General features: G+C 42.9%; 1 protein-coding gene across 12 annotated transcripts in view; it reads right to left on the bottom strand.

The window, feature by feature from the left end:
• The window catches only part of samd11 (sterile alpha motif domain containing 11), a 318,649-nt gene that overhangs the window by 180,027 nt on the left and 113,404 nt on the right, over positions 1-25,218 (bottom strand). For 9 of the 12 annotated variants that reach the window (XM_072586164.1, XM_072586168.1, XM_072586165.1 and 6 more), the window contains exon 4: positions 4,391-4,480. The exons of the other annotated variants lie outside the window; for them this stretch is intronic. In XM_072586164.1, the coding sequence (XP_072442265.1) occupies positions 4,391-4,480 (90 nt within the window). The remainder of the gene's footprint in view (positions 1-4,390; positions 4,481-25,218) is intronic. 12 annotated transcript variants of the gene reach the window in all.

Below are 25,218 nucleotides of genomic sequence, written 5' to 3'. Positions count from 1 at the left end.
CAATACTTTCATCCCCGTCAACACAAAATATTGTGACGTCAATAATAACATGCCAGTTGTATCCGCCAGAGCACCAGATGATTAAAAAGGATCTAAGCATGGTATGATTTTTGTGCCGACCAGTGTAATGAGATATTTAAAGAGGAATTTTTTTCCCTATAGTCTGTACAGAAACTGACAATGCAAACAGTGGGGAAAATGGCAATCAGGACAGCAAATGACTGCCCACCCTGACTGGAATTTCACTCTCCATCTCCCCCTCCCACTCTTATCTGTCCTGCCTTCTCTTTCCCCCACCTCTCAGGTGGCAGGATGCCAAGTTAGGACTCTGTAGATTTTCCACATTATCATTTATGTTCTTGTGACTCCAGGGGCTCACCATAGTGAAGGACAGGGGAGGGGCTGAGGGTTTAAGGTCAACCGAGGGACGGAAATCTGCCAAAAGGATTCCTGCACTTTGTAAAAGCAGGCTGCCTACTCTCATTGTCAGGGTTATTGACACTGCTGCTTAGTCAAGCAGTGGAGGGGGGTGGGGGGGGATTTCTACAGACGAGATAGAGGCCAGGGGGTGTATAGGAAGGGTGATTCATCCAGCAACAAGAAGCTGATTGGTCCCTGAATCAGCTGGTGACAAAGGCCTTCCACCTGCCAACAACTACGCAATTGGCTTGCAGGTAGCTGAACCAGCTTGTGGGTGTGAATGTTCAGTCAGAAGCAGTCGAACCTCCAACAAGGAAGGAGCCATCCTTTCTGAGCAGTTAAAAAAAACTTCAAGCCTGAAGAAAGCCAGTTTACTTCCCTTATCAGCTGGTATACGATGTAGTCTTAACCAAGAAGTCAGAGACCTTATAAAGTGTGAACCAGTTGCTTTGTGCCTCCTGTGAGCAATTGAACAATTTCGAGAAGGAAAAGCAGAGAATAACAAGTCTTGACAAATAAATGGAAATACTGGTCAGGGATCTCTGCTCCGCCTTCCTAGACTTTTGCTCCACTAGCACAACTATGTTTGTGTATGTGTGTGTTTGTGTGTGTAAGTCTTAATTAGGAGAGTTATATATTGATGGTTTACCATAAGGTCACGCTGCAGCTGTACAAAACTCTGGTGCGACCACCCTTGCAGTATTGCGTACAGTTCTGGTCACCGTATTATAGAAAGGATATGGAAGTTTTGGAAAGGGTTCTGAGGAGATTTACTAGGATGTCGCCTAGCATGGAGGGAAGGTCTTACGAGGAAACGCTGAGGAACTTGAAGCTGTTTTCGTTAGAGAGAAGAAGGTTGAGAGATGACTTAATTGAGACATATAAGATAATCAGAAGGTTAGATAGGGTGGACAGTGAGAGCCCTTTTCCTCAAATGGTGATGGCTAGCATGAGTGGACATAGCTTTAAATGGAAGGGTGATAGATATAGGACAGATGTCAGAGGTAGCTTCTTTACTCAGAGAGTAGTAGGGGTGTGGAACGCACTTCCTACAACAGTAGTAGACTCACCACATTTAAGGGCATTTAAGTGGTCATTAGATAGGCATATGGACAGAAATGGAATAGTGTAGGTTAGAAGGGCTTCAGATTGGTTTCACAGGGTGGCGCAACATTGAGGGCAGAAGGGCCTGTACTGCGCTGTAATGTTCTATGTAATTGTTTACCTGTAGCTGAAATCTGTTTATTTGGAATAGACAGTAATTTTCATTAAGTACAGAAATCTGGACCCTCCATTCTGTCAATTTAGAACACAGGTCAATGAAGTCATTTTGCATATTATTACAAAATCTCTCACATTTATGATGACATCGGGAATTTTGAGCCTTAGTATAAGCTCGTTGGTTTACATTTAAATAGTACCGTTAACACAGTGTAATGTCACAAGGTACTTCACAGGGGATTCAATGTTTAACACTGGACCACGAAAAGTAGTGTTAGGATAGGACACATGGCCACATGCTGAGTCAACACAATAGATTTTAAGCAGGTTCCTGAAAGAGGCAGAGAAATTTAGGAAGGGAATTCTAGAGCTTTGGGTGTGAATAATTGAATGCACACTCACAAATAGTGCAGAGATTAAAAATGGGGTGCTGATGATTTGAGAACTTGATCAGTGTGCCTATCTCAGAGGGTTCTAAAGTTGCATGAGATTTATAGAGATAAGGAGGATAGCAAGGCCATGGAGGGGTTGAAAGTAAAGAGGCGATTTAAAATTCATTGTGTTGATGGATCAGGAGCCAAAGTTCTCAGTAAGCACCAGGATGACAGATAAGGGAGACTTGGTATACATTTGGATGTGGGCATCAGAGAAACCAATCTTTATTTAGGATGGTAGAGTTGGACTGAAAGGTCTGACCACGCTGTATGACTCGATGACAGCATTGGAATTACCAAGTCTTAAGGTTACTCATGACTTCAAGAGGTGTGGGGATAGCATGGAAATATGGGATTGGGGTCAATGGCCTTTATCTTAAATGGTGAAGCAGATTGGAGGGGCTGACTCCTGTTCCCATGTTTCAAAGGCTTTCAACAGATGAGCTGAAGCAGGGTGATGAGGCGCAGAGTTACGGAGGTGGAAGTCTTGATGATAAAGGAGCTATGTGGTCAGAAGCTCATTTCATGGTCAAACATGACAGGAAGGTAGAGGGTAGCTTGGTTCAGCCTCAGACACTTGCAAGAAAGTGGCATGGAGTCAGTGTTCCGGGGTGAAAATCCTAGCATGGGTCAGAGACAGCAGCTTCAGTCTTCCCAATATTTAGGTGGAGGAGTTCTCGGGTCACCCAGGACTGGAGGTTGGGAGAGCAGTGTGCAAAGCCAGAGCAAGGGTTGGGAGTAGCAGGGATGAAGTAGAACTGGGCGTTGTCAGTATACATGCATTTATCTCTTGTTTGATCTCAGCTTTGTTCACAACAGCTTTGCATTGCCTTAAAAGTTGAAGTGAAGGATCAATAATCACAGAGGAGAAAGTGAGGACCGCAGATACTGGAGATCAGAGCTGAAAATGTGTTGCTGGAAAAGCGCAGCAGGTCAGGCAGCATCCAAGGAGCAGGAGAATCGATGTTTCGGGCATGAGCCCGAAGAAGGGCTCATGCCCGAAACGTCAATTCTCCTGCTCCTTGGATGCTGCCTGACCTGCTGCGCTTTTCCAGCAAGACATTTTCAGATCAATAATCACACCCAGGTTCTTCTTCCTAATAGCTCTCTGCTAACAGATGGCTGTCCCACATTTAAACATCTGCCTCATCCTATACTATATTGCTTTAATGAAAAGTTATCTATCTCTCTTAGAATCTAGTGTGTTCTACTACCATATTAACTGAACCAATGTGGCTTCCAACTCTTATATCAATGGCTAACATACAACTTCTAGTGGACACCGTGTGGCATTGCACTGGAGATCTCTTCAGATTAATTTTCTGGCTTATCTCTCTGTCTCTGAGTTGATTGTTAGCAGGTGGAAGTCTTTATCAGCCAAATGGAGTGAGGAGGTTGAAGGTTAAGCTTTATTTTGCAAGGGGTTGGAACCCTCACTAACCCCAGCAATCCCAGAGCATTGGCGACAGTGGGGTGACCTCATAAAGGTTTATAAAATCACGAGGAGCATGGATAGGGTGAATAGCCAAGGAATTTTTCCCAGGATAAGAGAGCCCAGAACGAGAGGGCATAGATTTAAGGTGAGAGGGGAAAGATTTAAAAGGGACCTGAGGGGCAACATTTTCACACAGAGGGTGATGTCTGTATGGATGAGCTGCCAGAGGAAGTGGTGGAGGCTGGTACAAATACGACATTTAAAAGGCATCTGGATGGGTATATGAATGGGAAGGATTTGGAGGGATATGGGCCAAGTGCTGGCAAATGGGAATAGATTAGGTTAGAATATCTGAACTAGTTGGTGTGAACACGTTGGACCAAAGGGTCTGTTTCCATGATGTATAACTTTATGACTCTATCACACTTACTTTCCTCTGTATCTTTTATGCTGCTTCGTTCTGCAGTGCAGGTTATGTTTGAGGTTATTTATCTGACCTTCTTGTTTATTATAAAAGAATCTGATAGAGAACTATTCTTAGAAAAAAACTTTCCCATCTTAAAGCTCTTCAGCAAAAAATATGTATTTTGTTATGAGTATCTCTGTCACACGACATTGTAGCAATGAACATTAAGCTCACAGCTCAGTCTGCCAGTGCAGTACATTGGTACCTTTTTAATATTCTACTTATCATTCAGGATATCAAGTAATTCCTGCTATTATAAATGGACAGTGAATTTCAGAAACCAAGCTACGATAAACTCTCTCCCTCCTTCCTACAAAGAGAGAACTAAAGATGGTGGTAGTGTTAGCGGCAGAAAAGGCAAATGACACAGTTGAAAAAAAAATTGGATGATTTAAGGGGGTTTAAGTCACTGACCTTTCACCTCTGAGATCGGGGTGCAATTCAAATGCAGTACAGACGGACGGGTTGAAAATCTGCTCTGTGTGCTGGCCATAAGCGTCCAATCTGAAACGAGTTTGATCATTCTCAATGTAGTTCCTAGTGTACATGCACTACACAATACAATTACCCCAAATTCAACACTGATGTACATTAGGTTGGCAATAACACTCAGGATGACTTCTGGTGCAAGTAGCAAATGCCAAATTGTTAAGGGGTGGTTGAGTGGAGAGTCATTGTTGGGCACAGAGTAGAGGGAGCTTTACTCTCCATCCAACTGCATTTGACACTCACAAAATCAAAACTGGGGAAAAATTCCCCAAAACCAACAATCCATAATTTGAAAAGCACAAAAGAGAAATAAGAGTCTTATAAATTTAGCAAACTGGCAGATTTCAGGTGAAATGGTCCCACATGGATTATAAAACACATGGATTATAAAAAAAATTATAAAAGACCCTTACAGCACATCCTGAGCAAGCTTATTATCAATAAACTGGAAAACAGATAAAATTAGCCTCTGTTGCAAGTCTGCCTAAAGAGTTTCCTAAAGAGAATCACCAGATTTATCACACTGCGTAATGAAGCAGAGTGATTCTGATTAACATAGTAGCAATACTATTACCTTTGTGTCTTTTCAACAGCAAAATACTGCAGAAGCTAGAAATCGGAAATAGGAGCAGAAAATGCTGGTCATACTCAGCAAGTTGAGAAGTGTCTCTGGTGAGGGAATCAAATGTGTACCTTCCAAGTTATTGATCCTGCATCAGAACTAAGGAGAGATTTAGAGCTAGTGGAACAGGAGAGGGGAAGGTAAGAACAATAAGGTATGTGATAGTGAGCAGGGCTAGTGAGGTTAAATGACAAAAGGTTTCATGGTATATCAGCCAAAAAGGAAAAACAGAAGGTGCCTTCAGAGGAGATGTGTTGGCTGAAATAACAGTCGTCCAAAGACAAAGCAAAGGAATAAAAGAAAAACTGAGAACTAGCAAAATCAAAGAAAAGACACAAATTGAAGGCAGAGGTTAGGACCTAAAATTGTTGAACTCAATGTTCTGCCTCTATTTTGTTCCAAGATTTTCCCTTCTGGTTCATTTTTCTCTCATTTATTTTTAATGACTTCACATTTCATTCAGATAGCTGCTAACCAGCTATTCTAACCTCACTGAGATTGGTCATTTGTTTCTTCACTATACTCTCTTCAGATGCCAGCTGAATTGATGAAATTTTCCACTTTTATTTAATCACTTGTCTTTAAGCTGCATTTCATAAGCTTTTGAGGGTTTTCAAATGATTAAATGAAAATATCTTCACTGGGAAGGCCAGTCACTTTACAGAACCTCAGAACCTCAGTAACTGAAAGCAATGCAGCTTTGCAAGAAGGATTTGACTTTACAAACTTTACCACAGACTACATTATCCCATTTCCTTTATTTCTCAAGTCACAGCTTTAAGACAGGCTATAAGACAGCATCCCACTTTGATGAGAAGAGACAGAAACTTCTCCTCAGGAGAGATATCTCTTCTACCACCTCTCTTGAATATCTCTGGCAGAGCAGGCCTACCTCAGCAGATAAGGTTAGTATTAAATTCTGTGTAAAAGCAAAATGCTACTGGTGGTGTAAATCTGAAACAAACGGGCAATTCTGGAGAAACTCAGCAGGTCTGGCAGAATCTGCAGTGAAAAAATTTTAAGTTAACATTTCAATGACATGTTCTGAAGAAGAATTGCACCAGACTCGAAACGTTCAGTCAGATTCTATCTCCACGGATGCTGTCAGACCTGCTGAGTTTCTCCAGCATTTTCTCTTTTCGTTTCACTAAATTCTGTGGTTAGCCCACCTCCTGTTCCCTTCCTTCCTCACAATAAAAGGTAAGGGCATAAGAGTGATTTTCATTCCCTCTGTGCTGAGTGTTGAGCACCACAAAACATGATACAATTTACTTTTCTGAATGTTAATTAAAAAGGGAATCAAATGATTTATTTTGTTTTTGGGGGGCTAGGGGGTGGGGTGGGCTGATGGGGGTCAGGGAGGATACTGACATTAAGGCCACGATCAGACAAGCCATGATCTTGTTGAATGTTGCAGCAGGGTCCAACAGCCAGATAGCCTATTTTTATTTGTTATAACATTTCAACACATGAACAAAAATTATTAAATCATTTAACAAAAGCTTGGTTGAAGACTTATAGAAACCACGAAACTCGGAGCAAAAGTAGGCCATTCAGCCCTTCAAGCCTGCTCAACCATTCAAAATGATCATGACTGATCATCCAACTCGATAGCCTTTATCCCATATCCTTTGGTCCCTTTAGCCCCATCCACCTCCCTTTTAAAATCATACAACATTTGGGCCTCAACTGCTTTCTGAGATAATGAATTCCACAGGCTCACCTCTCCCTGGATGAAGAAATTTCTCCTCATGCACTTGTAAATGATGTTCCTTAGGCTGTGGCCTGCTTGACTGAACCTCTTTGCCATCAGGAACATCCTTCTGCATCTACCCTGCCTCATCCTCTTAAATATCATAGATATATATGAAAAGCCCCCCTCATTCTTCTGAACTTCAGTGAACACAATCCTAATCAATTCAACCTCTCCTTATACATCCACCCCACCATCCCAAGAATGGTAAACCTTTGTCACCCTTTTTCTATAGCCTGAACATTCTTCCTCAGATAAGGAACGCACAATATTCCAGGTGTGGTCAAACCACAGCCCTGGACAATTGTAGTCAGTACCTGAATCCTCTCGCTATGAAGGCCAACGTACCATTTGCCTTCTTTACCATCTGCTGCACCTGTAGGCTTACCTTCAGTGACTGGTGCACAAGAATAGACAGGTCTCGTTGTACATTCCCCTCTCTCAATTTATCGCCATTCAAATAACAGTTTGCCTTCATGGTTTTGCTACCAAGGTGAATAACATCACATCTACCCACATTATAATACATCTGCCATGCATTTGTCCACTCTTTCAGCTTGTCCAAATCACACTGAAGCATCTCTGAATTCTCCTCATGACATGCAGAGCACTAAGCAACTATGCACTGACTCTCCCCCTCCCTCAACAGAGGCTTTTTGGAACAACTCATGACAATGCAGTGTTCAGAGATTAATCAACAATATCTTGTACCTAACCAAAGTCGAGTACGCTTTACTTTCTGAAGTCACAGAAAGAAAAACAAATGGCATCAAAAGTTATGAAGTTATGAGCGGTTGAAAACTTCTTCTAAAATTAGGTTTAAGGGAGGTGTGTGTAGGAGTGCTTAAGTAATTCCTATGTATCCCAAAATTAACATACAGACAGGGTGGTTAAAAAGACGTTCAGCATGCTTGCCTTTCTTGCTCAATCCTTAGAATATAGGAGTTGGGAAGTCATAGAACATAAAACATAGAACATAGAACAGTACAGCACAGAACAGGCCCTTCAGCCCACGATGTTGTGCCGACCACTGATCCTCATATATGCACCCTCAAATTTCTGTGACCATATGTATGTCCAGGAGTCTCTTAAATGTCCCCAATGACCCTGCCTCCACAACTGCTGCGGGCAATGCATTCCATGCTCTCACAACTCTCCGTGTAAAGAACCCGCCTCTGACATCCCCTCTATACTTTCCTCCAACCAGCTTAAAACTATGACCCCTCATGTTAGTCATTTCTGCCCTGGGAAATAGTCTCTGGCTATCGACTCTATCTATGCCTCTCATTATCTTGTATACCTCAACTAGGTCCCCTCCCCTCCTCCTTTTCTCCAATGAAAAAAGTCCGAGCTCAGTCAACCTCTCTTCATAAGATAAGCCCTCCAGTCCAGGCAGCATCCTGGTAAACCTCCTCTGAACCCTCTCCAAAGCATCCACATCTTTCCTATAATAGGGCGACCAGAACTGGATGCAGTATTCCAAGTGCGGTCTAACCAAAGTTTTACAGAGCTGCAACAAGATCTCACAACTCTTAAACTCAATCCCCCTGTTAATGAAAGCCAAAACACCATATGCTTTCTTAACAACCCTGTCCACTTGGGTGGCCATTTTAAGGGATCTATGTACTTGCACACCAAGATCCCTCTGTTCCTCCACACTGCCAAGAATCCTATCCTTAATCCTGTACTCAGCTTTCAAATTCGACCTTCCAAAATGCATCACCTCACATTTATCCAGGTTGAACTCCATCTGCCACCTCTCAGCCCATCTCTGCATCCTGTCAATGTCCTGCTGCAGCCTACAACAGCCCTCAATACTGTCAACGACACCTCCAACCTTTGTGTCGTCTGCAAACTTGCTGACCCATCCTTCAATCCCCTCATCCAAGTCATTAATAAAAATTACATACAGTAGACGCCCAAGGACATGAGGCCCATATTGAGGTTGTAAGGACATTGGTAAGACCTCTTCTGGAATATTGTGCACAGTTCCAACTACCCAGTTATAGGAAGAAGATTATTAAGCTGGAGAGGGTTCAGAAGAGATTTACCAGAATGTTGCCAGGTATGGAAGGTTTAAGTTATAAAGAAAGGCTGGATAGGCTGGGGCTTTTCTCACTGGAGCATACAGGGTTGAGAAGCGACCCTGAAAAAAGTTTATCAAGTAATGAGAGGTATAGATAGAGTTAATGGGTAGCTGTTGCTTCCCCATAATGGGGGATTTCAAGACTAGGGAGCACATTTTTATGGTGAGAGGAGAAAGATTTAAATTTTTTTTTTACACAGAGGGTGGTTTGCATGTGGAATGAACTTCCTGAGGAAGTGGTGGATGTGGGTACAATTGCAATGTTTAAAAGACATTTGGATAAGTACATGACTAGGAAAGGTTTGGAGGGACATAGGTCAAGAGCAGGCAGGTGGGACTAGTTTAATTTGGGATTATGTTTGGCATGGACTGTTGGACCGAAGAATCTGTTTCCGTGCTATATGATGCTATGATCTATATAAATCAACTTTGGATCCACTCTTAAGTATGTCGCAAAAGGAGTGTAATTGTCCTGCCTTATGCATGTCTGACAAACAAAGCTATTTTTCACTTAAAGCTATGTATGGTTTCACTTAATCCAAGTTTAAAATTAGTGCTCAAAAGCATGCCCAGGTCTGCCGAAAGCTTTCAGAATGGAAAATCAACCCCTCAACACAAGCTCTCACCCACCCACACTCTCAATCACATAAACACAATTAGGTTCTCTCTCTCTCTCTCTCCCTCTCCCTCTCAGTCATCCATAAACGACCAATCACTCTCACCTATGGTCTCTTGCACAGAGTAAATAGCAGAATAAAATGTCAAAAGATTAAAGGGTCAGCTATGTTGTTAACAATACGAAAGAAAGTTTCAAGTCATCTTCCAAGTCCAATCCCTATAAGCCTAAGAACATTATCACATAATTTTATTGTGTTTCTACCAAACCCATGCATACTTATTCTGTAAAAGGGATTTTTTCTTTTCCCTTCAAAACACAGCTAACTATGAAAGCAACAAACGGATTATGGGGTTCTCTCCAGTTCAAAATGTCAGCGTAAGCATCCTACTGTAAAGACACCCAGCACAAAACTAGGATGGAAACTCCCCTACCGCCCTCGAAGTTTCAGGTGGGGGATCTTCCAAGCATAAACAGTGAGGCGACCCGAAACCAGATTTCTGTCTCAGTGGAAATTAAAACACTGCTGTGTTGGCGAGAGTGAAATGTGGTGGCGCCCACGTGCAAAGACTTGGGCTTTTCCACCTCATGAGTTTCACAAAGCAGCAATATTCAGTGTCAAACTTCGTCAGTGCACATAAACACTATTATCAGTGAGGAGTATCGCTCTGTATTGCTGACAGGGGTGCTCCAGGAGTCAATAGACTTGCCAGTGGGCCCAGTGCATGGATAATGGACCCTCTCAACTGTAAAACTGTTGTGATGTTTAATGTACTGTGTACCAGGAAACCAGGCATTATCGAGTTACTAACCAGGGTGCCTTGTTGGAGTGAGAGTGTGTGCATTTGCTTAAATGATTTGAGTACAGAGCTTAACACAATTTGAATCCATTTAATGTAAATCAAAGTACGAATAGTCCAACAAGTGTTAATTGTACGTTGCTTGTCGCTTAAAGAAATGTCCCATGGTGTAACAAAACAGACAAGTCACATTGTACTTCACAGAGATCAACGAAATTATTAGCCTTCCCACATGTAAACTGGGACAGATAGCACACTGTTGGAAGTTTTTCAAAACGTAACTCTGGCGAGAACACATTAGTAATGTCTACAGTCTTATAATCACTTTATAAAATAAAATTTACGTTTTGCACCAAAACTGTGTGGATGTGATAAAGATCCCCAGGTAAGGGCTTCCCAAAAACAGCATCAGGATACCATGTGCGGTCTTGAACTGACAGTTTGGGGTTGAGAGTTCTGAGGTTCCAGGAAGCTCAGGCTGACTTTTAACAGCTGCACTTGCTGTCTAATAGAGTCCTAATCCCACAGCTTTCCCCCACACCCTCACACACAGCCATCCCCACAGACAGAAGACAGACAGACAGACACACACACACACACACACACACACACACACACAGTAACTGGAATGAGACAAATTTCCTGTGATTTAGAAGATTACACATGGTCTAACTGAAGGGTATAAAACTCTTAGGAGGTTTGACATGGAAGTAGCTGAGAGGTCATTGCTTGGTTGATCTGTGGAATTAATTAATGCAACCCAGCTGTCGAGGCTGGGTCATTCAGTATATTCAGTGCTGAGATAGTCAGATTTTTAAGCCATGAGGGAATTATTGGTAATGGGGGAAAAGGGAGGAAACTGGAGTTGAGGACTAATGGATCACTGAATGGCAGAACAGACTCAATGGGCTGAATGGCTTACTTCTGCTCCTATGTCATATGGAGAGCCAAGAACAGGGACACAGCTTCAGGGCAAGTGGTCTGCCATTTAGGACTGTTATGGGGAGGAGAAATACCTTCTCTCAGAGGGTTTATAATCTTTGGAATTCTCCAGCATAGAAAATAGTGGATGCTCCATTGTTGAATATACTCCAAGATGAAGGTGGACAGATCTTTGGTCACTTCAGAAAGCAGGAGACCAAAGGACGATGAGAGCACAGCAACGTGGAGTTGAGGTCAATGAAATGCCATGAACAAGTTAAGCTCAGAGGGATATAAGGCCAGCATCTGCTCCAATTCAATTGCTCTTAACCAAGCTTATTGTTATCTTGGGCAAGTTAAAGTATCATTGTGGCCTGTAAGATTTTTGCCACATATTTTAAAGCATCTTCCACAATATCCTTCCTTGCATGCAATTTTTAAGTGAAACCCATTTAACTCCATCTGTGGCTGTATCAATAAGAGATATCTTAGAGATACTCAGTGATGGCTTTGTGGGCATGGAGAGAAACTCGGTACTTTCTCACAGGGAAATTGGAAAACAACGGGCACCTCTGATGGCTCATTCCTGATGAAGTGCTTATGCCCAAAACGTCGATTCTCCTGCTCCTCGGATGCTGCCTGACCTGCTGTGCTTTTCCAGTGCCACACTTATCGACTTTGATCTCCAGCACCTGTAGTCAGTCCTCACTTTCTCCTCTGATGGCTCAGTTCTGGTGTGTAACTGAGTGGGCAGAGAGCAGGAAAAACATCACAACAACTCCCAAAATTGGACTGACAGGTCACCGAGAGTCACAGAGTTGTAGAGATATACAGACCCTTCGGTCCAACTTGTTCATGCTGGTCAGATATCCTAAATTAATCTAGTCTCATTTGCCAGCATTTGGCCCATATCCCTCTAATTCCTTCCTATTCATGTACCCATCCAGATGCCTTTTAAATATTGCAACTGTACTAGCCTCCACCTCTTCCTCTGGCAGATCATTCCAATCACGCACTATCCTCTGTGTGAAAAAGTTGCCCTTTAGGTCCTTTTTAAATCTTTCCACTCTCACCCTAAACTTATGCCCTCGATGTGGAGGTGCCGGTGTTGGACTGGGCTTGACATAGTCAGAAATCACACGACACCAGGTTATAGTTCAACAGGAACGCTCCAAATGCTTGTGATTTCAAATAAAGCTGTTGGACTATAACCTAGCATTGTGTGATTCCTGACTAGGCCCTCTGATTGTGTTGAAAAGTGTGGTGCTGGAAAAGTGCAGCATGCCAGGCAGCATCCGAGGAGCAGGGGTATCGACGTTTCGGGCATAAGCCCTTCTTCAGGAATGAGGCTGGTGTGCCAAACAGGGAGGGTGGGTTTGGGGTAGGGGCGCTGGGAACACGATAGGTGGAAGGAGGTGAGGGTGAGGGTGATAGGCCAGAGAGGGGGTGGGGGCGGAGAGGTCGGGAAGAAGATTGCAGGTCAAGAGGGCGGTGATGAATCTGGGGGTTGGGGGGAGGGGAAATGAGGAAGCTGGAGAAATCTACATTCAGCCTGTGTGGTTGGAGGGTTCCTAGGCGAAAGATGAGGTGCTCTTCCTCCAGGCGTCGTGTTGCCATGGTCTGACGATGGAGGAGGCCAAGGACCTGCATGTCCTTGGCGGAGTGGGAGGGGGAGTTAAAGTGTTCAGCCACGGGGTGGTTGAGTTGGTTGGTGCGAGTGTCCCAGAGGTGTTCCCTCTGGTTTTGGACTCCCCTTATCCTGGGGAAAAGGCTATTCACCCCTGTCCATGAGTGAAGATAAAAATACTCCTATCAATGTCACAAAATCCTTTCAGATTTCTTTTTAAAAGAAGAACCTGAAAAACCCTTCAGCTAAAAGGAAATGAGCAAATCCTAAAGACGACAGTTCAATAAAAGCATAGAAGCGACTTAGGGCAAAAATGAAAAATGAAAACTTTCCATATAAAGGAAGTTGCGAATGAACAAAAGCAAAACTGTGACTCTCAGAACAATACCTTAAACATTCTAATCACAGAATGAAGAGAAGATGGTGGAAACAGGGAAGTTTGCATTTACGTCGCAACTTTCAAGATTACAGGCAAGCCTAAAGGTTCCTCACAGCAAACAAACCACTTTTGAAATAGTATTATTGGCTATGTTAGCAAGTGAATCTGTGAAATTGCATACAGTGTGATTAAACAAAAGGCAGTGAGATAATTGTTTATCTGCACTGCTGCTGTACGGAAGGTAATTGCTGTCCAAATCAACTGGTTGCACATTTACACAGCTTCAGTTTAAAATCTCCACAAGGCAGGTGAGCTTCCACCAGAATAGAACTCCCACCCTGATACTACACAGGGAAAAGTTGACTACTTGATAATCCATCTAGGACATGACTGAAGTAAACTGGTGTGAAAGGGCAAGAAATGTCCCGTTCTATTCTGTTATCCAACTTCCCATGTGCAAACAAGCCCAGCTGTGCCAAACATGCACAAACCTTCAGAATGTAATTCACTTATAAAGTTGTCCTTTAAACCTTGGATGAATTTTCAAACTGCAAAATGCTGGAACAACCAAAATCTAATGTCTTGCCAACCTAATCTTCGTTCATGGCTGCTCAAGGATAACTACCCTTTAAATAATTTTTCCCAACTTGACAGCCACAGTACATCATTTTTACAATTTTTCTAACATGGCCTCAAAATACCTCAAGTGAACCACGGTCATAACACGCGTATTTATTGTCAAGGATTCATTTCAATACTGTACGTGGTAATGGGATGGGAAGGATCATGCAGTAAAAACTTTGTTTTGTTTTGTTGATTGTTAAATAAATGAAGTATGAAGGGCAAATCAATTTAATACAAGCATGAATATTAATTGTCATAAAATACAAATCTTAATCCATTGCTTAAGATTGCTACAAAATGCTGATTAATACAGCTAAGGATTTACTAAAAACCTATTTATTTATTTATTCTTTACTTCAATTTGTCCTTTAACTTTGCTAAACACCACATGAGCCCAGATAAAAAGCGCTGGGTGACTATTTAACTGTGGAGGGCGCCACTGCTGTACACCATCCTGCCTTTATCTAACATGACATGCATTCAAGAGAGTGCATGCACAGAGAAGGGGAGCAGTACAGGGTGATATTGACAACAACAGTACACATGTGGAGAATGTAAGTGTGCATAGATAGTGGGGAAAGGCAGACAGACCTACATATACAGACCACACATACACACGGCAAAATTTCCTTCTCTGGCTCTGAAAGTTATAGAGTCGTAGAGACAAATATTGCGTGCAATTCTGGTCTCTTTCCTGTCGGAAGAATGTTGTGAAACTTGAAAGGGTTCAGAAAAGATTTACAAAGATGTTGCCAGGGTTGGAGGGGTTGAGCTATAGGGAGAGGTTGAATAGGCTGGGGCTGTTTTCCCTGGAGTGTCAGAGGCTGAGGGGTGACCTTAGAGGTTTATAAAATCATATGGGGCATGGATAGGATCAATAGACAAGGTTTTTTTTCCCCGGAGGTGGCAGAGTCCAGAACTAAGGGCGTAGGTTTAGGGTAAGAGGGGAAAGATATAAAAGGGACCCAAAAGGCAACTTTTTCACGCAGAGGGTGGTGTGTGTATGGAATGAGCTGCCAGAGGAAATGATGGAGGCTACTACAACTGCAACATTTAAAAGGCATCTGGGTGGGTATATGAATAGGAAGGGTTTGGAGAGATATGGGCTGGGTGCGGTGGAATGTCTGGTCAGCATGGACGAGTTGGACCAAAGGGTCTGTTTCCATGCTGTACATCTCTTATGACTCTATGCCTCTCTGTACAGCATGAAACAGACCCTTCAGTCCAACACATCCATGACAACCAGATATCCTAAATTAATCTAGTCCCATTTGCCAGAACTTGGCCCATATTTCTCTAAACCCTTCCTATTCATATACCCATCCAAATGTCTTTTAATTGTACCAGCCATCACCACTTCCTTTGGCAGCTTATTCCATACACGTACCACCCTCTGTGTGAAAGGTTGCCCCTTAGGTCTCTTTTATATCTTTCCCCTCTCACCCTAAACCTATGCCCTCTAGTTCTGGACTCTCCCACCCCAGGGAAAAGACCTTGTCTGTTTATCCTATCCATGCCCCTCATGATTTTACAAACTTCTATAAGGTCACCCCTCAGCCTCCGACACTCCAGCGAAAACAGCCCTATCGTGTTCAGCCTCTCCCTATAGCTCAAATCGTCCAACCCTGATAACGTTCTTGTAAATCTTTTTTGAACCCTTCCAGGTTTCACAACACCCGTCTGATAGGAGGGAGACCAGAATTGCACGCAACATTCCAACAGTGGCCTAACCAATATCCTGTACAGCCACAACATGACCTCCCAACTCCTATTTGTATCAGGATTCTTTCAGAAAGTTTTCTTGCCCTACCTTACCAAACTCATCTCATTAATTCCTGATGGCAGCTCTCACCTGGAGTTTCCAAACCACTCACTGTGTATCCCCAAATTCACTGGCATCCCTTCCACCCTTGCCCTCTTTGGAAGTCCATTGTGCACCTGGTCAAACATTGTCAGTTTGGAGTTTCCCCCTGCGGGTACCGACATTTGCCCTGGACGTGTCAGACAAGGGGCAGTTGTTACCCCATTTTACATGTAGGGGGCTGGAGGTCCTGCTGGATGGGGTGTTGTAGAAACAGGACTTCCTCTTCCCGCTGGGCCCAGTGGTGGAAGCCATGACACTAGGTCTGATCTGACGAAGCCACCCAAGTCAGCACGGTCTTATAAAAGCAAAATACTGTGAATGCTGGAAATCTGAAACAAATACAGAGAACGCTGGAGAAACTCAGCAAGTCGGAGCAGCCAGACCTCCTGATTTCTCCAGCATTCTCTGTGTTGGCTTCAGTGCAGTCTCAACTATCTGGTGGGATGCCCAGCACTCTAAGGAAAAGGTCAATGTCCTTTACAACTCCACAAGCTGACGTCCACCGCCTACTCTCTGCTACCTCACACTCACTGCTGCTGTAGCCACCTCCCCCCCCCAAGGCTCATGCTTTACCACTCTCGCCATTGCCTGCAACATCTTCCCTCACCCACTGGCACCCACCCTAACTCTCGACTCCACTAACCCTGCCTGTCCTCTGTGCCCAGGGCACCTCCCTACCTGCACCAACAGCAACAGCTGTGCCACCCACTTTCGTTTCCCTTAGTGGCTGCCTTTTTCCCATTGCAGGAGTAAACCCGCTGACAGTAGGCCAGTTCGAGTCAAGATGGCTCCCATTCAGGTCCTCACCGTGATGTTGGACAGGATCCAGATTTTGACTGCCCTGAGGAAGGTCTGGACTGGTATCAGAGACCACTCTCAAATAACTGCTGGGAGCGTCGGACCCAACCACACCAAGCTTCCTGGCTTTGCTCCTGCTCCAAACAGCGCAGCACTGCAGCAGTAAGCTGAGCCTGCTATCTCTGGCAAGATTAGAGTGGTGCTGGAAAAGCACAGCAGGTCAGGCAGCATCCGAGGAACAGGAAAATCCACATTTCGGACAGAAGCCCTTCATCAGGAATGAGATCTCTGCTATCTCTGGCCTAGGAAGCATAGTGCAAAACAGACAAGACTAGGTCAGGAAGCTGCTAGCGTCCAGGGAGACTGAGGACTGAGAGTGAGTGAATGCAATGACGGTGAGTGAAGAGCTTGGAGATGCAACTGGATACAATCCCTGAGCTGGGAGTGGTGTCCCTCAGCACAGAGTGTCTTTGCTACAGTGATACAATGAGAGTTTACTGGGGCAGCCTGAGGTAGAGCATTGAAATGCAGATGCGTCTTGTAAATGGATCAGAGCAAATGGGAGTCAACATTTCCCATACCAGTGGATGCCATGACATAGAATTGAATATGGAGAAAGTGAGGACTGCAGATGCTGGAGATCAGAGCTGAAAAATGTGTTGCTGGAAAAGTGCAGCAGGTCAGGCAGCATCAAAGGAGCAGGAGAATCGACGTATCAGGCATAAGTCCTTCTTCAGGAACCTGAAGAAGGGCTTATGCCTGAAACGTCGATTCTCCTGCTCCTTTGATGCTGCCTGACCTGCTGCGCTTTTCCAGCAACACATTTTTCAGTATAGAATTGAATATGACAACATGTTTCTGCACATTACCTAGCTGTTAGGCACTAGCCTTCCATTCAGCACTCAAAGCGTTAAAGAAGGTAAGCGCCTTCAGTTTGTAGCCTTTCCTCAACATCTCTCACCAGTCAGTCTCATCCATTTCAACAGAAAAGACCCCAATTATGGCACTGTTCGAGCTACAAGTTACAAGGTTCAGCTGTGACAGTCCACAGCTGGCAAATGCCAACCAATTAAAACAAAATGCCAGTCAAGGAAACTCAGCCTGCGAGTTAAAAGTGCAAGCAGAGGTCTGACATGGAGGTGAACACATCAGTTTCTCGCCTGTACTCTGTCGGGGCACTAATTTTGGCCCTTTCACCCTGGGCAGCAGGAGAAAGGCAGCTGTTCCTGCTCTCTCCTGCAAAGAAAGCCTCTGACAATAAAGAAGTGAAATGTGATGCTTCCCATGACCACAGCCTCACACAAGGCACAGGGGAGGCTCAACGGAGCTGCTGGCTCCTGCAGACACAGCTGAAGCCCTTCCAAACAGGGAGGCAAGACAACCCAAAGGAAAATATACTCAAAAGAGAGCGAAGATGTACTTTCATGTAACTTTTCAGGAACAGCCGCTGATGGACATGGACAATGCAAGACAACTTGTGCATTTTGGTACAGGAACTTCACTCAGAATGTTAATCAGGCTTTATTCACTTTCATGTTTCTTTCTCACAAGTTTGCATTTGTAATTTTCAATTTCACTGCATGATCGTGCTCGTTTTCGGTACATCGTGTAATAAGATTGGCAAATGAATCCGTACAGTGTGGAAACAGGCTATTCGGCCCAATGAGTCCACACCAACCTTTCACAGAGCATTCCACCCAGACGCAGCCCCAACCCTATCCCTGGAACCCTGCATCCCTTATGGCTAACACACCTTACCTGCACATCCCTGAACACTGTGGGCAATTTAAGATGGACAATCCACCTAACTTGCACTCGTTGGACTGTGAGAGAAAACCTATGCAGACACAAACATCGCCTGAGGCTGGAATTGAACCCAAGTCTCTGGTGCTGTGAGGCAGCAGTGCTAACCACTGAGCCACCCTGTAACTTTGAAATATGAAATTTTGACATTTATTGCTAAAGGAATGGAGTATAAAATTGGGGATATGTTGCGGGACTGGTGACACCACGTCTAGAGTTCAACATACAGTATTGGTATCCTTACTTGAGGAAGGATACAGTTGCACTGGGGGCAGGTCAGGAAGGTTTACTGGATTGATTCCAGAGACAAAAGGCTTGCCTTATGGAGGAGGAACTGAGCAGCTTCAGTTGATACTCAGGGTGTGCTGGCTGTTTGATCAACTATGCAAGTAATCCTGCTTCACCTACTCTTTTTCCAGTGCAGATACTTTTACAGCTCAATATTAAAAATACTCTGCTCATCTCCCCTCTGCTCCTTTTGCCAATTATCAGTATATGTCTCTTCTGATTACTGACCCTCCTTTCAGTGAAGCACTTTTGCATTCCTTATTCTGTCAAAAAAGTCCCCTACAATCAATCTCCATCTTTCCCTGCTCTAAAAGGAGGAAATCCCCAGCTTCTCCTGTCTTTCTACTGAACTGACCTTCCTCATCCTGGTACCGTTGTAGTAAATCCTGTGTGAACCTTGCCCAAGCCTTGATAAAACGTGGAGCCTACAGCAAGACTCAATTCTCACTGGGGTCTGACCAGATAGCAATAAAAATTTAAACCCTAAGCAGACATATAACCAAATTTAGCATCAAAGTCTCTCAATTCATGGATTCTGTTTTGAATGCTAAGGATGCTGAGAGCCATTCTCCTGATAGTATGGGCTAACTTAACCACACTTGCAATATGGAAAACTGTTCATATAGAAAATATAGGTACAAGTGAATGAGAATGCTTATTCTGAACAAGAAGAAAATTGGTCCCAAGGGTAGATTAACTGAGGAAACTGCTTATAAAGCTCCCAGGTCATTGGACACACATTCCACAATATGTTATAGAATCAATACACTATTAAAAGCTACAAAGTGTATTTACTGCTACCTGTGTACATGGCATACTCCAGTCGAATAATGTTACACTCACCAGACAGCCCACCTCAAGAACCCACAAGCCAGCTGCTCACTGAGAGTGGAGATGCCTCAACACACCGGTTTGCCGATGTCGTACACAGTAATACAATCTGATGAAGAAGCAGTGCTTCAAAAGCTAGTGTCTCCAAATAAACCTGTTGGACTATAACCTGGTGTTGTGTGATTTTTAACAATCTGTACAACATACCAAAAGTCAAATGCACTTTAGATTCCTTGTAGAACAGGGGTTATAGCAGAGCCCTTCAAGGCATTAGATCCCGGATGGCTGTCAGCATTGGGTGTAAATGTTAAATGATCATAGTCTTAAAGGACCACAGGGCTGTTCTCTCATAAAAGATAGAGAGAGACGAGAGGAGAGGTTGTGAAGGACAGTCCTTTATGGTAACCTGAGCCTGTGTGGGAATTGAACCCATGCAGTTGGCTCAATCTGTACTACAAACCAACAGTCCAACTAAGCTAACTGAAGATGCCCTCCATGCTGTTAAATGCTTTCTGAGAGTTTATAACACAACTGTGAGATTTTACAGTGACTGTTTTCAATGTATAAGCGACCTGTCTGCCTGTTAGGTGCAGGCAAGTCAAATCTCTTGCTGTCTAGCATCTGGATTTGTGAAAGAACATTGTGGTGATGGGACAAGGAAGAGAAAATATGAAAAGGTGCATATGGGTTGGAGTGCTAGACTCCTCTCCATTGTAGAAATATACATACATGTGCAAACACAAAACACATACAGTGCTTTTCTTTCAGGTAGAGATAACAAATGCTGTTTCCAACTGACATTGTTAATTTCTTTCTGGGAAATGAATGGCATTATATTATTTCCATGGATATATGTTTTGTGACAATCAACATAATTTCAAGCCAAGGTCTTGCTGGTAAATCACCAGCATATGCTTGAGTATGAGAAAACAAAATCTGAAAGTATTTCACAAAAATCATAAGGTGACTCTAAAAGGAGTAGAAAAACAATTTACTTTCCTTGTCCAGGCTTGACAATTCCTGGCTAACCTCACTAAACCTGAGTTTATTCAAAAGGTTTGCCCAAGACATAACTCATACTAAGTATGATTCATCCGTGACCTCTCTGTTCACTGAAAGACACCAGTTCCTAGGTAAGCAATGCCTTGATTTTAAAATGTTCATTTTGGTTTTTATATCTATCCATATTTTTGTGATGTTCTCCAGTTATAGATTTGCCAGGATGTTGCTGGGATTGGAGGGTTTGACTTATAAGGAGAGGTTGGGTAGGCTAGGATATTTTTCACTGGAGTGTAGGAGGTCGAGGTTTATAAAATGGGCATAGATAAGGTGAATGGCTGGTGGCTTTTCCCTAGAGTAGGGGATTTCAAAACTAGGGGGCTTTTTTTTAAGGTGACAGGAGAAAAATTTTAAAAAGACATGAGAGGCATTTTTTTTATATAAAGAGAGTGGTACAAATGTAGAATGAACTTCCAGAGGAAGTGCTGGATGTGGATACAATTACAGTGTTTAAAAAACATTTAAATAAGTACATAAATAAGATATCTTAGGAGGAATATGGGTCAAGCGCAAGCAGGTGGGACTAGTTTAGTTTGAGATTATGGTCAGTATGGACTAGTTGGACTGAAGGGTCTGTTTCTGTGCCCTATGACTCTACACAACACCACCAGGTACCTGAGCTCTCCCAATTCTGGGTCTCTGGAACCTCCTCAATTCATTGCTAGAACTGCTTTCCTACACCTATCCACCTCTCTGACCCTCTGTTCCCCTTTCAAATGCTCCTTCAGATCTACCTTTTTGACTAATCTTCTAGCCATCTGCCCCAATACCTCTTTATATTGCTCAGCATCAAACTTTGCTTGACAATGCTCCTACAAAGCACCTTGAGAGGTTTCTTCTGTGAGACGATGTTATGTAAATATAGGTTTCTGCCCATTAATTTTCCCTTCCCACACTAAACATGGGACTCTAAAGCATCTCGCTAAAAGACTGACCCAAAACTGAGTGCTGGACTTCCGCTTACAAACATCAACCAAAGACCCCTTTCAATTTGACTTTGGTGGGTTTTAAACCAGATCGTTTCTTAGCCAGGAACCCAGAATATGTCACATCCTTCTACGACACACAGCCTTTCTGAGTGATGTTCCCCCTTTATTGTCAAATGGCGGTGAATTGCTTGTGTAATCTGGACCCTGCTTTGAAATCCGGGCCAAAACTCTTTAAACCCAATTCATATGTATCCCCCCCCCCCCCCCACCCTTCCCCAGTTACTAGACTGAAAGATTCCAGCTTCATCAGTCTGGGTAGGATTTGGACACAGCCTCACTCAAAAATAATCCAGAACATTTGCATAAAATGTAAATTTAAAATAAAATCAAAATACGTGCCGCAACATGAATTATACACTTACAATCTGACCACTCAAGTTGTTCACAGAACCACAACCAAACTGTGCCTTTCTACAAAAATCCTACATTGATTATTTTGCTGAAAATAATTCATTTTCCATCAAAGCTTTGCATATTTCCGATCTGAATCCCAGCTGCATGAAAAAATGTCTTTACATGAGTTAGTGGGTTACATCCTTTCCTCAAATTCACATTTGAAATGGAGTGGTCATTTGAGCTTCCATTCCTTGCTGACATTGTTGAGAAAAAAATTGGTTCTGGGGTTCCTACCTACGTCTCTGGTTGGTAAGTACTTTGGGATTCCTGTGTGATATAAGAAAAGGCTGATTGGCAACTTTAGAAAGAGGACCCAAGCCATTTGTTCACTGTGCAAACATCACATTGAAATAAAGTTCATCAACATCATCCTGTAAAATAATGGTCACTCTGATCAGATCATTTCTCAGTGTATATCACACAATCTCATGAAAGGCTGGAAGGTCTTGGTCCTACCTCAGATCACTCTGGGAGGGTAAGGTATCTCAAAAGATTTGAGCAACAGGTGTTTCATGCTACTCCAACACAGAAGCAACATAAAAGCCACTAACAGGGCACTGCCATCAATCTGGATGTAGGTTTGATACTAAGCTGGAAGGTTCATTTTCAGATGTTTTGTCACCATACTAGGTAACATCATCAGTGAGCCTCTGGATGAAGCACTGGTGGTATGGCCCGCTTTCTATTTATGTGCTTAGGTTTCCTTGGGTTGGCAATGTCACTTCCTGTTGTGACATCATTTCCAGTCTTCCTGATTGCCATCAATCCTAAAATTGCCTGAAGGACAATTGTATATTGCGGTATGTGAATTTCAGTGCCAGTGTAATGCCAAATATGTGGACCATAGGTCCCAAAGACTGGCAGATCAAACCAAACTGACTGTCCCTTTGGCTATTCACAACAAGCAAAATACTTGACTGTAACCAATCAAAGCTGGCTTGTGAAACTTGCAACACATTGTCTAACATTAGATGCAAATCTTCAACTAGACAACTTTGTTGAATGTGCGAGGAATTCACTGATAGCCAATTTAAGATTGTCGTTTTGTCTCATAGTGTGGCATACTTGCATGTACATGATAGAAACTACATGCATTGGAGGGTCACATGTGGGCTCGATGGGCCAAATGGCCTGCTTCCACACTGTATATGATTCGAAAGGACGTGGGGAGGAAATCGGTTAGGACTGAGATTATCCATCCTGTTATCATTTCTGCTCAATCACCATGTGGAGAAATGGCTTCTACAATTTTCTACAGGAAATAACTGCCTACAAGGCCACGCATGACACAAAATGCTTTGGGAATATCCAGACAGAAGTGGTAAGCTACAGACTAAAGGGAAGTCTCTTTGCTTTGCAAATTTCTCCAGCAATCACCAGTTATACATGAGGTTGATGGCAAGAAAGCGCTATACAAGCCGGGTGGATAGATATCAGTGCAGTGGGAGGAGCCCTGGATGGAATGTGAAGTATACAAGTGAATGGGGCAAATGGTCTGCGCTGTAGAGTCTATATAATTCATTATAATTCAATAGTCAGGCACACTACATATGATATATGCTATACAGAGGAACCTTGATTATCCGAACAACATGGGCGGAGAGTATTTTGTCAAATAATTGAATGCCAGATAACACCGTTTAACCAAGCATTGCGATCTTGCTGGATGATCCAAAATTCGGATAATCGAATGCCGGATAATTGAGGTTCCTCTGTATTTGTACTCAACATCATGATGCAAATGTATAAACTATCGGGTGTGAATAGATCCATTCCTCTTCTGAATTCTATACTTGTTTTTGGAAATCATTCATGTTTCACTGTAAAAATATTTTGGCAATTTGTACAACAAATCTTGTTTTATTTATTTGTAGGCATATGGGCATTGCTGGCTAGACCGGCATCTATTGCCCAGCTCTCGATGCTCAGGGGGAATTCAGTGTCAAGTGCATTGCTGTGGTTCTGAACTTACATGTGACCAGGTAAGGATGGCAGATTTCCTTCCCTAAAAGGACAGGAGTGAACCAGATGGGTTCTTGTGACAGTCAATAACCATTGCATGATTACCTTTACACTATCTTTTCCTCCTCATTAATCCCACATTTTTAATTTTTAACAGAAATCATTTCCACCCCCTGCTATGGTGGGACTTGTACCCATGTTCCCACAACACTAACCTGAGCTCTACACCATCTTCTCCCCTCCTCACAGCATTGATCCAGCGACTTTTCCAACCTTGGGATTTTCTTCCCATGATTAAATCTCAAAACTGTCTTGCTCCTTTACATTTTGACTTGGAGGCTTTGCATTTGGTTTTAGGAATCAAATTATCTGTGATTTACAACTATTGGATCCATAACCTCAGCATATAATCCTCACAGACCAACTGACTCTCTGAAGAGTGCAGGAGACCCATTCAAATGTAAAATGATACATAATCATTGTGTAATGTGAAATAAATTTATTACCACTACCACTTAGAGCAGCAAAGGTATTTGAGAGATGGACTGTAAATGTTCGAAGGCAGTGTAACTAGATCATATTTCCTGTAGAATTCAGTGCTACATTTAGCCTGCCCACTTTCACACATTTTAAATTTGTTCCCATGTGGATATTGCATGGAATATTGTCTCCATGTGGAACGGGCTAGTAAAAATCAGTTAAAACCTTTATCGCCGAGGCAAATCACCAGAACTGCTTTAAGTCAGACAGACAGACAGATTACGAAGCATATAGCTAAGTCTATTTCTTCAATTTACAAATCTGGTGCAAGAAAAGTTCTGACAGTCAAGGAGTCATAGAAATCTATTCCATGGGAGGTGGCTTTGGCCCTCTTGTCCACAACAGCCAACAATTTGACATAACTTCACTTTGCAGCTCTTAGTCCGTCCACTTGTGGAGTGTGGCACTTCAAAGGACATATCCAAGTACTTCTTAAGTATAATGTGGGTTTCTGCATTCACCATCCTTTCAGGTAGTGAGTCCCAGATCTTCAACATCTCCTCAAGGTAAAAAATGGCCTAACAAATCCCCTTAAAATATCCTTGCTGTTAACAGTGGCCCCTGATTATGGATCCCTTAATCAAGATAATTAGGGTGTTCTTATTCACTCTACCTGGACATCTCAATTTCATACGCTTCAACTGAGTTTCCCTTCAAGCACCTCCATTCTAAAACCTTGGCCCATCCAAGTTAAATCCTTCAAATTAATTTCTCCATTTAACAACAAAGCACTTGTCATCATTTGATTCAAAGATGCAAAGAGTTCAATTTTTAATCCCCTACAGTGCAGTGAGT

This window comes from Chiloscyllium punctatum, chromosome 16 (assembly GCF_047496795.1).
Source record: "Chiloscyllium punctatum isolate Juve2018m chromosome 16, sChiPun1.3, whole genome shotgun sequence".
NCBI lineage: Eukaryota > Metazoa > Chordata > Chondrichthyes > Orectolobiformes > Hemiscylliidae > Chiloscyllium > Chiloscyllium punctatum.
The sequence above is the reverse complement of the archived record's forward strand: the minus strand, read 5'-3'. Positions and strand labels throughout refer to the sequence as shown.